This window comes from Mastigoproctus giganteus, chromosome 9, assembly GCF_048544385.1.
Source record: "Mastigoproctus giganteus isolate SK-2022 chromosome 9, ASM4854438v1, whole genome shotgun sequence".
Classification (NCBI taxonomy): Eukaryota; Metazoa; Arthropoda; class Arachnida; order Uropygi; family Thelyphonidae; genus Mastigoproctus; species Mastigoproctus giganteus.
Genome location: NC_143583.1, coordinates 157,803,883 through 157,817,891, shown reverse-complemented (window position 1 = coordinate 157,817,891; position 14,009 = coordinate 157,803,883). Strand labels below are relative to the sequence as shown.

Sequence of the window (14,009 nt, the reverse complement as noted above, 5' to 3'; positions counted from 1 at the left end):
GTAATATTTTTTTATCATGAACCCCTTTCAACATAATATTTTTAATGCAAACCATTAAAGTCTATATTCTCTGAAATTGTATAATATTTCTGAAATTTTATTATAAAATATTTCTAGTACTAGTGTTTTATAAATGACATTGCATAATAATAAAAAATTATTATTAAGTATTATTTATACTTTGTAAAGCAGTTATTAATCAGTCCAAACTATATTTGAAACAGGCTAAGAGTACAAAACTTGCTTCTTGTCCAAATGGTAGCCAAGCATTCTTGCCAAAGCTACTGGCCACAATTTTTGCCCATCTCTGTTCCCACCTCTTTCAAAACCAGATGGTTCTTTTGCCATATCAGTCAAAGATAAAGCTGACCTGCTAGCATCCTATTTTTCTTTCAACTCATGTATTGATGATCTTGGTAAATCACCTCAAACTATTCCCAGTACACTCCATATGCAATGCCTTCTGTGGTCTTCTGTCAAAAGGATGTCAGAAGGATTTTGATGAATCTGGTGCTAAGAAAGCTCCAGGTCCTGATGGTATTTCTCCACTTGTTCTCAAAATCTGTGCCCGTGAACTTACTCTTGTTTTGTGTCATCTTGTTTCGCTTTCTTATTCCAAAGGTGTTTTTCCTTCAGCTTGGAAATTTTCTCATATCCAGCCAGTTCTTAAAAAGGGTGACAAATCCCTTCCATCAAGTTATCGTCCCATTGCGATTACTTCTACTCTTTCCAAAGCAATGGAGAAATCAATTAACTGCCAACTCTTAAACTATCTGGAAATCTTTCATCTCATCAACAATTGCCAGTATGGATTCCATCAGTGTCGTTCTACTGGTGATATTCTGGCTTATATTTCTCATCTATGGACAAATTGAATGGAAAAGTTTGGTGAAACTCAAGCCATTGCTCTTGACATTTCAAACGCTTTTGATCGTGTTTGGAATAAGTCTTCTAAATAAACTTCCATCTTATGATCTGCCAACTGTTTTTTGTAATATTCAGTTTTCTCTCTGACTGCTCACTGCGGGTGATGGTAGATGGCTCTGTCTTCGCTGACAATAGCACATTGCATTCCACCTTCCAGTTTGAGAAACTTTGCCCTGCTCAAACAGCTTCAACTTCTCAAGTATCCACTGCCAAATCCTTAAATGCTGATCTCCAGGTAATTCTCCAGTAGGAGAAAGAAGACTTAATTTCAATCCTTCTAAAACTCAATCTTGTCTTATATCTCACAAAAAGGATTCTTCTGCTCCTATGTTTATCTTCGATGAGACTCCGATTTCTAGGCAAGATCTTGAGGACTACCCTGACTTCTAATCTCTCTTGGCATAAAACACATCACAAATATTGATTCCTCTGAATCTAAAAAACTGGGTTTTCTCTTTCACTCTTGGCATTCCCTTTCTTCCAAACAATTGACTCTGTAAAAATCCGGTCTGCCATGGAATGTTCTTCTTACGTCTGGGGCAGTACCCCCAAAACCTCTCTCAGGCTTCTAGATTCCATTCAAAAGATGGCAGTTAGGCTAATTAATGTCTCATCTCTAACAGAGTCGCTGCACTCTCTGTCTCATAGACTTTCTGTTTCTGTTGCATGCTTGATTTGATTTGATTTGTATTTTATTGGCGCATTAGCAACTAAGGCTATAATATGCCTCTGTTGCATGTCTTTTCTATAGATATTTGCATGGCACTGTTCTGAATTGGCTTCTATAATCCCTGCTCTTTCTTTCAAAGCAGTCCGAACAAGTGCCGCAACCAGTCAATATCCTTTTACTGTCCAAGTTCAAACTCACACGACCAACTTTTCTTCTTCCTCATTTATTCATTCAACTTCTGTTTTCTCTTAACAACACTTCCTTCATCCTGAAAATTACAATCTACAGAAGTTCAAGTCTAATGTCAACAAGTATCTTCTTTCAGCCTTCAACTCATGCAAGGCACTAAGCACTATAGGTTCTAAAAAAAAAAAAAAAAAAGTACCTATATCTAATAATGATCCTTGAGAATAGAAAAAAATTTAGTATGGAAAACATTTAATTTGATACACTGTAAGATAGTAAACTAATTATAAATTGTGGGAGATGTAGTTTCTTTCTTTGGCAATTCTTTACTTTTTATTTAATTTTATTTTACTTTGTTTATATATTTTGTAGTTTACAATAATATACCTATGTAAATCTAAGCAAAAAAAAAAAAAAAATCAAATTATTATATTAGGGTTACCCATAATTGATTACATAAACCCATATTTGTGTCTGTAAATTGCATGTGTTCTCTGGTTGAGATGCCTGTTTTGCTGGACAAAAAAAAAACCCATTTGGGGGGGAGACCTATCTATGCCTGAGACCGACTAATCCAGCCACGAAGTAAAAAGGCCCACTAAAGTTATTCGCGTCATCGACGGGATTCGAACCCGGGCCTTTTCCACCCAGTGTGGGGAGGTGATGATAACACTGTGCTACCTGCGCAGACTGTAAATCTAAACAGATGCCATTACAGAATTTTTAGTGCAAACCCCCTGGAACATTTTCGCGATCCACCAGTTGGGAACCGCTGATGTAGAAAGAAGTAGAACGTTAACAGATAAACCAGTGAAAATGAAAGGCACTACAGATAATAGTTATATAAAAAATAATAAAAATAAAAGAAAGGCATTCCCCTGACTCCCACACAAAATTAGCTCTTTAACTTCTGGCAAAGATGAATACCCATAATCAAATGGGACATCACTTCAAAAGAAATTCTCATACCAAGTAAAGAAAATGATCTGGAGAACAACTTATCTTACAAGAGCTCATTTCCTTAGCAGATAATATAGAAAAAACAATGTGTTCCAGTCATATGCAAATGTTGCAAATAAAATGCCAATCCCACAGCACCAAATCAATATGTCTGTATAAAAAATAAATAAAAAACTACTGTAGCTCTGCAATATGAACTCTTCTTCATCAAGGCTTAACAAGTCACTGCCAGACATTATGTTTTTCGTGTAGGGGTCTGGCAGTATACGCATGTGAACACGTGTGCATGTACTTTTTTCCATGTACAATCATCCTGATATATATTGTAATAGATATTCAAAATAATGTGCCCATTTCTCTATGAACTTCTAGAAATATTATTTTCAAGTAATTGTAGATATAATTTTTAATGGAGGGTGACAAGAAAATAAGCCATGAAAATCAGAAAAAAAGTTTGTATCTTAGTGCCATTTGGACATGCAAAAACCAAAATCTGATCTATAAGTTTATAAAATTAAATCACGAGATATATAAATAGATGTATAGGATATTACTGCATGGAAAAAAAAAAAAAAAATATATATATATATATATATATATAGGCAATGTGCATTCATTTACATAAAATCAATAATTTTTATGGCTAAGGTAAAGAAAGCCAACACGAGAACTACAGAAAACTCTTACCACACAAACTCATTTCCCATTACCACAATTTCTCCCTGCATTCTCTATAAACAGATGGTCATGTTATTGGTAGTGGCAGTAGAAGTCAATAACGATGTATTGATTAGTTTTTTCTCATTATTAAAAGCAGATTATTAGAGTTCATGAGTGGGCTGAAATCTACTTATGGGTACACACTCCAGACTGTCTCAGTCTTAGGATATTTATCCCCCCCCCCCTTCCTGCTGTTTTAAATAGGAAAACAAACTTCTACTGCCACTATTGATAACATGCACCATCTATAGAAATCATTTTCCTATTTTAAAAGAGTGGGAAGGGGGATAAACACCCTAAGACTGAGGCAGTCTGGAGGGAGTACCCGTAAGTAGATTTCAGCCACGAAGGCATTACACTCATGAACTCCAATAATTTGCTTTTAATATCAAGAAAAAACTAATCACTACATTGTTATCGACTTCTACTGCCACTACCGATAACATGCACCATCTATTTACTAAGAATGCAGGGAGAAACTGCAGTAGCAGAAAACTAGTTTGTCTGGTAAAAGTTTCCCGAAGTTTTCTGTGGTTCTCATTTTGGCTTTCTTCACAATCGCCATTTTCATTTGTTTAGATGACAAAATGTGATGTTTTGCAGCATAGTTCCTCCACTTATTTTTTTTATAAACATCACATCACTGATTGTTGAATCAGGCTGATGCTCAATACAATGTAAACCTGTTACCTAGGGCATTTTTGGTGGCCACATGAGAAATGTTTCAGTCTGGATTTGAATCAATCTTTTCTGCATAACATTTAGCTGCATCTGTTTCTGTCACAGTATGTACGATTACTGCATAAACCATAATTTCATTTTCTAAAAAATCGTCACCAATTAGTTGGAAAACATTGTTGCATCCATTATTGATGTCTTCTTGCTATAAATCTTTGGAAACCTTCAATTTGGCTGAAATCACTTAATCAACTGCATTCTTCATTATCTTCTTGTAATTCAGGACTTTCATTAGCACTGTCACCTTCGTACAAAGTTTTCTCCAAGATTTAGTAAATGTTGAACTTCAAATTTCGTTCCAATGTATTATATTTTAAACACAACTTTGTTCATGACTTTTAATAATTCTATAAGACCTATATTTGTGTTTTCTGTTTTTTTCAAAAACTAAACTCAAAAACTTTCACCTTTGTCAACTCTTTAGACTTTCTAGAAACCCTTGATTCACAGGCTGGAACTGCAGTTGATGCAGTTCCAGCCTGTGAATCACATACAACTGCAAAGTATGTTATATTCGATGATTAAAAATCATTGTCTTTATGTTCCCTTGTTTATGTTCACAGTTGGAATGTTAAGGAGTGTTATCAAGAAAGAGAATAGTCTTTTCAGATACCATATTTCCCCATGTATAAGACGCATCCTTTTTCAAAAAATTTGGGGTCTAAAAACTGGATGTGTCTTATACAGTGATTGTAGATTTTTTTACTTGCATTTCCCTCTTTTTCGCGTTTGTTGTCTTTGCGCTCATTGTTTCACACTCGTTACCGGCATATTAGGTTACGTTTTGTCACGTTCTACCCAGAAATGGCTCAGAAAAGATTTTCATACAGTGCTGAATTCAAGTTAAAAGTGATCCAGTTTGCAAAAGTGAATGGAAATCGTGCTGCTGAACGTAAGTTTGGTCCTCCTCCAACTGAGAAAACAATCCGAGACTGGCTACAGGAAGAAGAAACCCTACTGAAAACGCCACAGCAGAAGAAGGCCATGAGAGGCAAGTCAGCAAAATGGCCTGATTTAGAGAGGGAATTGAAGATATGGATTGAAGAGCATAGGGCAATTGGAATTCCTGTGTCCACAAAGATGGTTCAGCATGAGGCTAGAAGGATTGCTGACGAAAAAGAAGTTAGTGATTTCAAAGGAGGACACAATTGGTGCTTCAGATTCATGAAACGGAATGGACTAAGCGTGCATACACACACCAGACTTGCCCAAAAGATGCCTGAAAGCTATGAGCAGAAGGTTCTTGAATTTCACCGTTTTGTCATTCAATGTCGGAAAACACATCAGTTTGAGTTTGGACAGATTGCAAATATGGACGAAGTCCCCCCTTCAATTTGATGTCCCAAGTAACAGAACTGTTGATAAGAAGGGGGGTGAAAACTGTAATTGTGAAGACAAGTGGACATGAAAAGAGCCATTATACAGTTGTTCTAGTAGTTGTTGTGCCAACGGAACCAAGCTGTCTCCTATGCTGATTTTCAAATGCCAAAAGAAGACCTTCCTCGAGGAGTGATTGTCCACGTTCATGACAAGGGTTGGATGGATCAGGATGGGATGAAGATCTGGTTTGAGAAAGTTTGGAGCAGGAGACCAGGTGGGCTCTTACACAAACCTGCCCTATTGGTGCTTGATCAGTTCAGGGCACACATAACAAAAAACACAAAGAAGATTGCTGCAGAGCAAAAAACAAAACTTGCCATCATACCTGGAGGCTTGACATCCCAGCTCCAACTACTTGATGTCGGCATTAACAAACCCTTCAAAGCTGCCATGAGAGACGAATGGAACCAATGGATGAAGTCTTCTGGGGACAATTTGACACCAGCAGGAAGAGTGAAGAAACCAATTATAGGGGAAGTTTGTACCTGGGTGAAAAGATCCTGGGATAATATCAAGATTGAGATCGTTGTCAAGTCATTTAAGAAGTGTGGCATTTCAAATGTCATAGATGGAACTTAGGGCGAGGCAATATATGAAGACAGTGATTCGTCATCAGACACAGATGAGAACAAGCTAATGGATGGGAGTTTTGACAGTGATGAGGAGTTGTATGAATTTTATGATGAATAAAACTTGAGTTCAATAACTTTATGTAATACATTTTTTTTCAAATTTTGGGCCCCAAAATTAAGGTGTGTCTTATACATGGGGAAATATGGTAAGTTTTTTTTTTTTCAAGCGTTCCTATATAAAGGTACAAATCCAGGACAAAAACCATTCTTTGAATAATAGAGTCCATCCATGTTTATTTTAGCGAGTAATAGTAAACTGGTAAAAATGAACGATTTATACTTTAAAATCTCTAGGCTTAGTTGATTTAAGCAACAAGAAAAAGCTGCAACTTGTGAGTTCCAGCTACATTGCTGCAGCTGGAACTCACAATTGCTGCAGTTATTATGGCTCTCTCTCTGGATTTTTTTGTATTATGGTGCTGCCTATCAGGATTTTGTTTATAAATGACATTAAATCTTCTGTCAATTTTTGATCAGCAGATAATCTTCACCACTAATTTCTTTAATATTTTCTAATGTCAAAGCCATCCACATCACATGCTGTAAAACTTTCTGCACCATCAATATTTTCATGTAAGGCCATTGCTTTTCCTTGATGCTACTTTTGTGGGTCTGCTGACTGGAGTTCTGTGTTGCCTTTCTTGCATAAATAACAGTCATAATGCCGTATCCACTATCTCTAATTCTGGTTTCTTTAAAGTGGAGTAAGAACTTACAACCTTGTGAAACAAACTGGGTGTAAACTGATAGATTTTATATGATTTTTTTCGAATTGTCTTGCCTACACCTAACACAATTTTTTTTAGAGATTACCATTATTAAGTCTTTCCAGAGCATCCAATTTGGCTTTCATAGAAATAACTCTTTCTTTTTTCAATCATATTTCAATAATTTACATAATATTTAATTAAATTATGTAGTCATTAGAATAACAAATAATTTTACTAGTGCAAACATGTTGTAACAAGCACACAAATGATCTCTCTGAAAGCATACAATACAACAGACAGACAGACAGACATGATTTACTATATTAGCCACAAGAATTGTGGACCAGTGCCCAAACACACTGCAATATGCCATGGGCATCAAACAGCAGTTTTAAGAGGAAAGAGGAGAGCATCATTTAATCTAGTGTCAGTTAAGAGTTTCTACTATAAACTCAAGTCCTCTGAAACAACAATTATTATTCTTGTTTATACTGTTATGACCATCAGGTCACAGGAGTTTATAATACATCATGAATACAATTGTCAACCATATTTAGCAGTCATGTGGGCCTGAATCACAGTCCACTCAAAGAGAGTGTGGTACTGAAACCTTGCTCCTGACCACTCAGTTATGTCAGGCCTAAGATAGAGTAAAAGAAAATCATGCAGTGAACAGTAACTATAAACAAACTCTAGATCTCGGTGAAGACTGTGCCATTATTACAATGAAAGAAGCAATAAATATTTTTACACATGCAAAAATTTATTCTTACTATTCTCACATGATTCAAAAGTCATGCATGCTAGAAGAGAATTTGCGTAGTGAGAGTTAGACAGAAGCAAATGTATAATGAGAGTGGGAGAGTATTCTACAGACCACAAGATTGTAAGGATTATAATAAGAGCCTCTTCAATCAAATGAATAGATTAGCAAGGATGAGTGTCTTATTATGGGCGATTTCAATTTCCCTCTAATTGAGTGGAGCAAGTGGGAGAGAAACTCATTATGGGGAACAAAATTTTTAAATCAGCTAGATGACTGTTATTTATATCCACATTCTAGGCAAAGTACTTGTGGCAAAAATATTCAAAACCTGATCATCACCCATGAACCATATGAAATCGAAGGGCTCAGAGTACAGGAACCATTAACAGAGAATGATTACAGAGTTCTAATCTGAGAGAGGTGGCAGTTGTTAAAGGCAAAAGGATTTTAATGTCAGAAAAGGAAATTATTATATATTAAAGTACCATGTGGCCTCTGTTAACTAGTTAGACAACTCAGAGTGCAAATGCATTAGAACCTTTAAAGCTACAGTCACAGAAGCCTTGAACGTAAGTAAAAGTACACCACAAGGAAAATTCCATGATGGATTTATAATGAACTAGCCAGTTTAACAGAGCAGAAAAGGCAGTATGGATAAGTTATAGTGCAATAAAAAATATGGAAGCCCATAACAGCTACAAATCGATCTGTAATGATGCTACAGAAAAAGTTAGGTTGCAAAGACAGATTATGAGAAATCACTGGCTGTATGTGTGTGTGTGTGTGTGTGTGTGTGTGTGTGTGTGTGTGTGTGTGTGTGTGTGTGTGTGTGTGTGTGTGCGCGCGCACATGTGAGCGTGTTTAATGCCAGAGAAGCAAGCTTAAATAACTTCAAGGGGCATATCAGGGGAGTTAACTACACAAGAACACCAAGTCTAAACTGTTTATATAGTAATGTCAGCAGTGTCGTTATTAAAATGAGTGAATTCAAACTGCTGGTTAGGACAAGTAACTCTGACATAATAGGGCTTATAGAAACATGGTGCCACCCAGAAACAGGGGATGATGGGTTTCAGTATGGTATGCACAATGCATAAGGAAGGATAGGGGCACATGCAAGGAGTGATGGGAGTCGTGTTTCTTATCAAAAGCAGCCTAAGCCCGACAAAAGCTTCCCCAGATTCAGAATTTTACATAGTAGTATAGTATCTGTATGGTATGAGATAGTTGGAAGCAAAGGTATAACGAGAATGGGTGTTATCTACTGCCAGGTGATTGTGAAGATTATGATTAGAGCCTCTACATGCAAATGGAATGAGCAAGTAAGCATCAATGTTTTATTATGGGTGATTTTAATTTGCCTCTAATTGACTGGAGAAAAACTCTAGATGGGGTGGAGGGGGCAAAATTTTTAAATCAACTAATGACATGTTAATATAAATAACAATCATCTAGTTGATTTAAAAATTAACTGGGTAGCTATCTCACAGAGAGCAAATACAACTGAATTATGGTATACCTTTAAAACATTAATCAGAGAATCCTTGAATGCGAATATACTTAAAAAAATACTCCATGAGAAGAATTTCAAGTTGGATGAATAATGAAGTTAGTAGTACTGGCATGTGCTGCAAGAAAGCAAGTGTATGAGCTTATACAGCATCAGCCAAAACAAAAAAAAAAAAAAAAATATCACACCATTCCCTCCAAATGCCTGTCCAGTTCCTCTTAAATTTATTTAACCTATCAACTTCCACAACGACAGATGGAAGTTTGTTCCAGAATTAACCACACGCTGGCTAAAGGCAAATTTCCGCACATCTATTCTACATCTGTCTTTTCTTAATTTGAATTTATGCCCCCTTAGGTTCGTAATCTGAACAAGTGGAAGGATCCCATTAGAATTCAGAGTGCTCAACCCATTCAAGGCCTTATACACCTTAATCAGATCACTGTGCAGGTGCCTAGTCTCCAGCCACTGCAATTTGCAGAACTTAAGCCTCTCATGGTAAGAGGATCCCTTCATTCAACCTCACCAATCTAGTTGCCCTTCTCTGTACACGCTCAAGTAAATCTACATCCTTCCTAAAATTAGGCCTCCAGGACCTGTATGCAGTACTCAAGGCGTGGCCTGACCATTGCCTTATACAAAGGGACAATCACCTCCTTTTCCCTGCTAGCAAAATTCCTCAATTGCTAGCAAAATGACAAAACCCCATGACCTGCCCTGGCAACCTGTCTACATTGCTCAGAAAACTTCAAATCTGACTGCACAATTACTCCCAGGTCTTTTTCATTTTCTACCACCTTAAGTGTAGTACCACACAGTTGGTACATTTCTCTGGGGTTACTTCTACCCATATGCAGTACTTTGCATTTGTCAAGGTTAAACTTCAGTTGCCACTTCTTAGCCCATCCCCAAATTATCTAGATCCTGTTGCAGTAGCACACTGCCATTACTGTCATTAACAACCCTGCCAATCTTTGTATCATCTGCAAACTTCAACACTAAGCCTGATATACCTTCATCAATATCATTGATAAATATACAAAACAACAGAGGACCCAACACCGAACCCTGTGGGACTCCACTAATAACATTAGTCCACGAAGAGCAGCACCCATTAATTATGACCCTCTGTCTTCTCCCACTTCAAGTTGCCAGATTACTTGAGCAGATGGCATGGAAAAGTTACAGAGCAATAAAAAGTACCAAAGCCTATAACAGCTACAAATTAATCTGCAATAGTGTCACAGAAAAGGTTAGGCTGGCAAAGGCAGATTATGAGAAAATTCAGAAAGTTCATTCTCTACCACTGTCAGAAAGCTGACAGTGGTAGAGAATGAAAAGGATCTGGGGGTAATTTTGCAGGCAGATATGAAGTTCTCTGAACAGTGCAGACGAGCTGCAAGAGTAGCTCATGGTGTCTTGTCAATGATATACAGGAATTTTTCTAGCAGGGATAGGGATGTGATTATTCCCTTGTATAAGGCATTGGTCAGGCCACACCTTGAGTACTGTATACAGGTCTGGAGGCCTCATTTCAAGAAGGATGTAGAGCTGCTGGAATGAGTACAGAGAAGGGCAACAAGATTAGTGAATGGAACAAAGGGTTGCTCTTATGAAGAAAGGCTTAAGTTTTGCAAATTACAGAGTCTGGAGACTAGGCATCAGCGAGGTGATCTGATAGAGGTGTATAAGGCTTTGAATGGCTTGAGCATGCTCAATGCCGATGGGATTCTTCCTCTTGCTCAGAATAATCACCTGAGAGGGCATAAATTCAAATTGAGGAAGGACGGATGTCGGATAGATGTGCGGAAATTTGCCTTTAGCCAGCGGGCAGTTGGTTTGTGGAATAGACTTCCATCACTTGTTGAAGTTGATAGCCTAAACAAATTTAAGGCTCAGCTGGACAGGTATTTCGAACGAACGGAGGGGTGAAATGGGAGTAGTGGTTGTGTTGTTTTTTTTTTTTTCTTTTTTTTTTGGCTGATGCTGAATAAGCTTGCTTTCTTGCATCATATGCCTCTACTAATGCTAATACTAATGAGTAATCGCTGGCAAAGAGAGCAAAGTGTGGAGATGGGGAAATCTTCACATATATAAATGCAAAGAAGAGAAGAGCAATTCAGATTGAATCCTTATATAATGGACGTGCAATAGTATTAGATACCTCAGCTGAAGTTGCAGATGAACTCAACGGTTACTTTGCATCGATATTTACAGAAGAAAACCCTTTATGTCAATGGGAAATTATGGGAGTGAAGTTTAAAAATATGTAATTAATGACATTGAAATTTCACAATTATTTAATGAAAAAACTTTCGAACCTACAGGCGAGCAAGGCTCCTGGGATTGATGGCATATACCATATAATTTTAAGGGAGGTGGCAAGAGAGATTCTCTTGGATTGGAAAAGTGCCAATGAATTGCCAATACATAAAGGTAGTTATAATAGTGAATTGGGAAATTACTGACTGGTCAGTCTAACTTCAGTAGTAAGGAAAATCATGGAGGCAATGATGTAAACATTCCACTCAGTGGAATGCTCATTTATATATATATATATATATCATAAATATCATAAATCACCTGTTCAGAAAATAAATTTAACAAATTTTTGCCAATTTTTTGTACATCCAAAGTATATCTCAAAGAAAAAAATGTTTAGCCAATGATATTTACCCAAATAATTCTCGAGATAATGCCAAAATTGCTGATGTTTTTCCAGTTCCTGGTGGACCATAAAACAAGAAGTTAGGAACCTGTAAGGCATACATATTCAAAGTTTATAATCAGCATTTAAAACTGAAATAACATTTATGGTACTAACTTAGTTATCACTCATCAAGGTTTATAACCAGCATCAGAATATCCAGTAAAAAACTGTTTCACTATCATTATCTCATCATCTAACTTACATTCAGAATTATTTTCTTATTTTTCTGCAAAATTTTCCATACTAGTTCTGTGAAACTGTTCATATCTAGAGAGTAGTAGTAGTAGTAGTAGTGGTGGCATGTGATGCAAGAACGCAAGTGTATAAGCTTATGCAGCATCAGCCAAAAAAAAAAAAAAAAAAAAAAATCACACCATTCCCTCCAAATGCCTGTCCAGTTCTTCCTTAAATTTATTTAACCTGTCACCTTCCACAACGACAGATGGAAGTTTGTTCCAGCAATTAACCGCCCGCTGGCTAAAGGCAAATTTCCGCACATCTATTCTACATCTGTCTTTTCTTAATTTGAATTTATGCCCCCTTAGATTCGTAATCTGAACAAGTGGAAGGATCCCATCACAATTCAGTCTGTTGTTGTTGTTGTTTGTTATTTGGTTTTTAGGAGTATTAGCAACTAAGGCCATATTGCTTCGGGATATGCGGTGGTCATTCCCTGACCTTTCCACATCCTCCATATTTGCTGGTGACAGGCTCAAACCCCAGTAGAATCAAGAAGCGTGTACTACGCACTGCTGCTCCTTCCCACCTGGCCACGGGTACAATAGTCTTCCATGTGCAACTGTGTCAAAAACTTTCCTGAAATCCAAATATATGATATCAAAATTATTTTTTGCATCCAGTTACATTGTAACCACATCATAATATCCTATCAAATTTGTCAGACAAGACTTTCCCTTAACAAACCCATGCTGTGTCTGAATTATTGCTGCAGTCTTGTCTAGATGATCTTGCAATGCATCTTTAACCAGTGACTCCATTATTTTACCCGGAACAGAAGTTAAACTAATGGTCTGTAATTACTCGTGTCACCCTTCGATCCCTCTTTGTGAATTGGGGATATATTTGCACTTCTCCAGTCTGTGGGAACCTCCCGAGTCCAAGGATGCTCTCATAATTATGGCTAAGGGTTTGCTTAGTTGTTTGCCACCTCCTTTAATATAACTGGATAGATCCCATCCACCCCACGTGCTTTTCTTACATTTAACTTCAACAATTTCTCCTCCACTTTGCTCTCAGTTATTACAAAATCATTAAGTATCCCACTACAATTTGATAACCTTCTGCTATTTTCAAACCTTAATAATTCCTCACGTGTAAATGTAGATGCAAAATACTCATTCAGTTTGTTTGCTATCTGAGCAGGATCATCAACAGTCGAACCATCGATGTCAAGTGGACCAATCAGATTCATCCCCTTCCTTTTGGAGTTTATGTAAGTAAAGAAATCCTTGCTGTTTTTCTTAGCATCTTTTGCCAAGGATTTCTCGTAATCTGCCTAACCTCCTTTGTGACCTGATTACAGACTGGCTTATATCTGCCATAGGCTTCTGAGTCACTTGATAATTTATATGCATCCCATGCATTTTTCTTCTCTGTTACGAGTCTCATTAGTTCATTAGATAACCATTTAGGCCTAAACCTTGAACAATATTTCCTAATAGATATGAAACTTTTAGTAACATCCACGATTAATTTCTTGAATGCTTCCCACTTAGAATTTACTGTTGGTAACATCATCAGTTGATCCCACTGTACAGAATTTAAAAACTTTGAGACCACTATACTCACCTTTACGGAAGCAAAAACCCTTTCAGGTTTTTGCTTCCTGACAGTGGATAATCAGATGAACCAGTTAGCAACCTGCTGGGCCTTGTGGCATGGCACATTGTCTTGTTGATTGACACTAAAGTTGTCTGAATACACTTTATCATGAAGGGGTGTACTTGGTCAGAAAGAATAGAAAGTAGGTGTTCCATCAAACCGTTGATTAATGGTGTTCACAGGATGCAGGGCATGACGTGAAAACTCTCTAAATCATAACACTTCTGATTCCTGCCTGCCGAATACAAACAGTACATC

The 14,009-nt window shown here is 37.1% G+C and overlaps 1 protein-coding gene across 3 annotated transcripts in view; it reads right to left on the bottom strand.

Moving 5' to 3' along the window:
- The window catches only part of LOC150080840 (replication factor C subunit 4), a 190,867-nt gene that overhangs the window by 127,319 nt on the left and 49,539 nt on the right, over window positions 1-14,009 (bottom strand). For all 3 annotated transcript variants that reach the window (XM_090382140.1, XM_090382141.1, XM_090382142.1), the window contains exon 4: window positions 11,876-11,955. In XM_090382140.1, coding sequence (XP_090238266.1) covers window positions 11,876-11,955 — 80 coding nt within the window. The remainder of the gene's footprint in view (window positions 1-11,875; window positions 11,956-14,009) is intronic.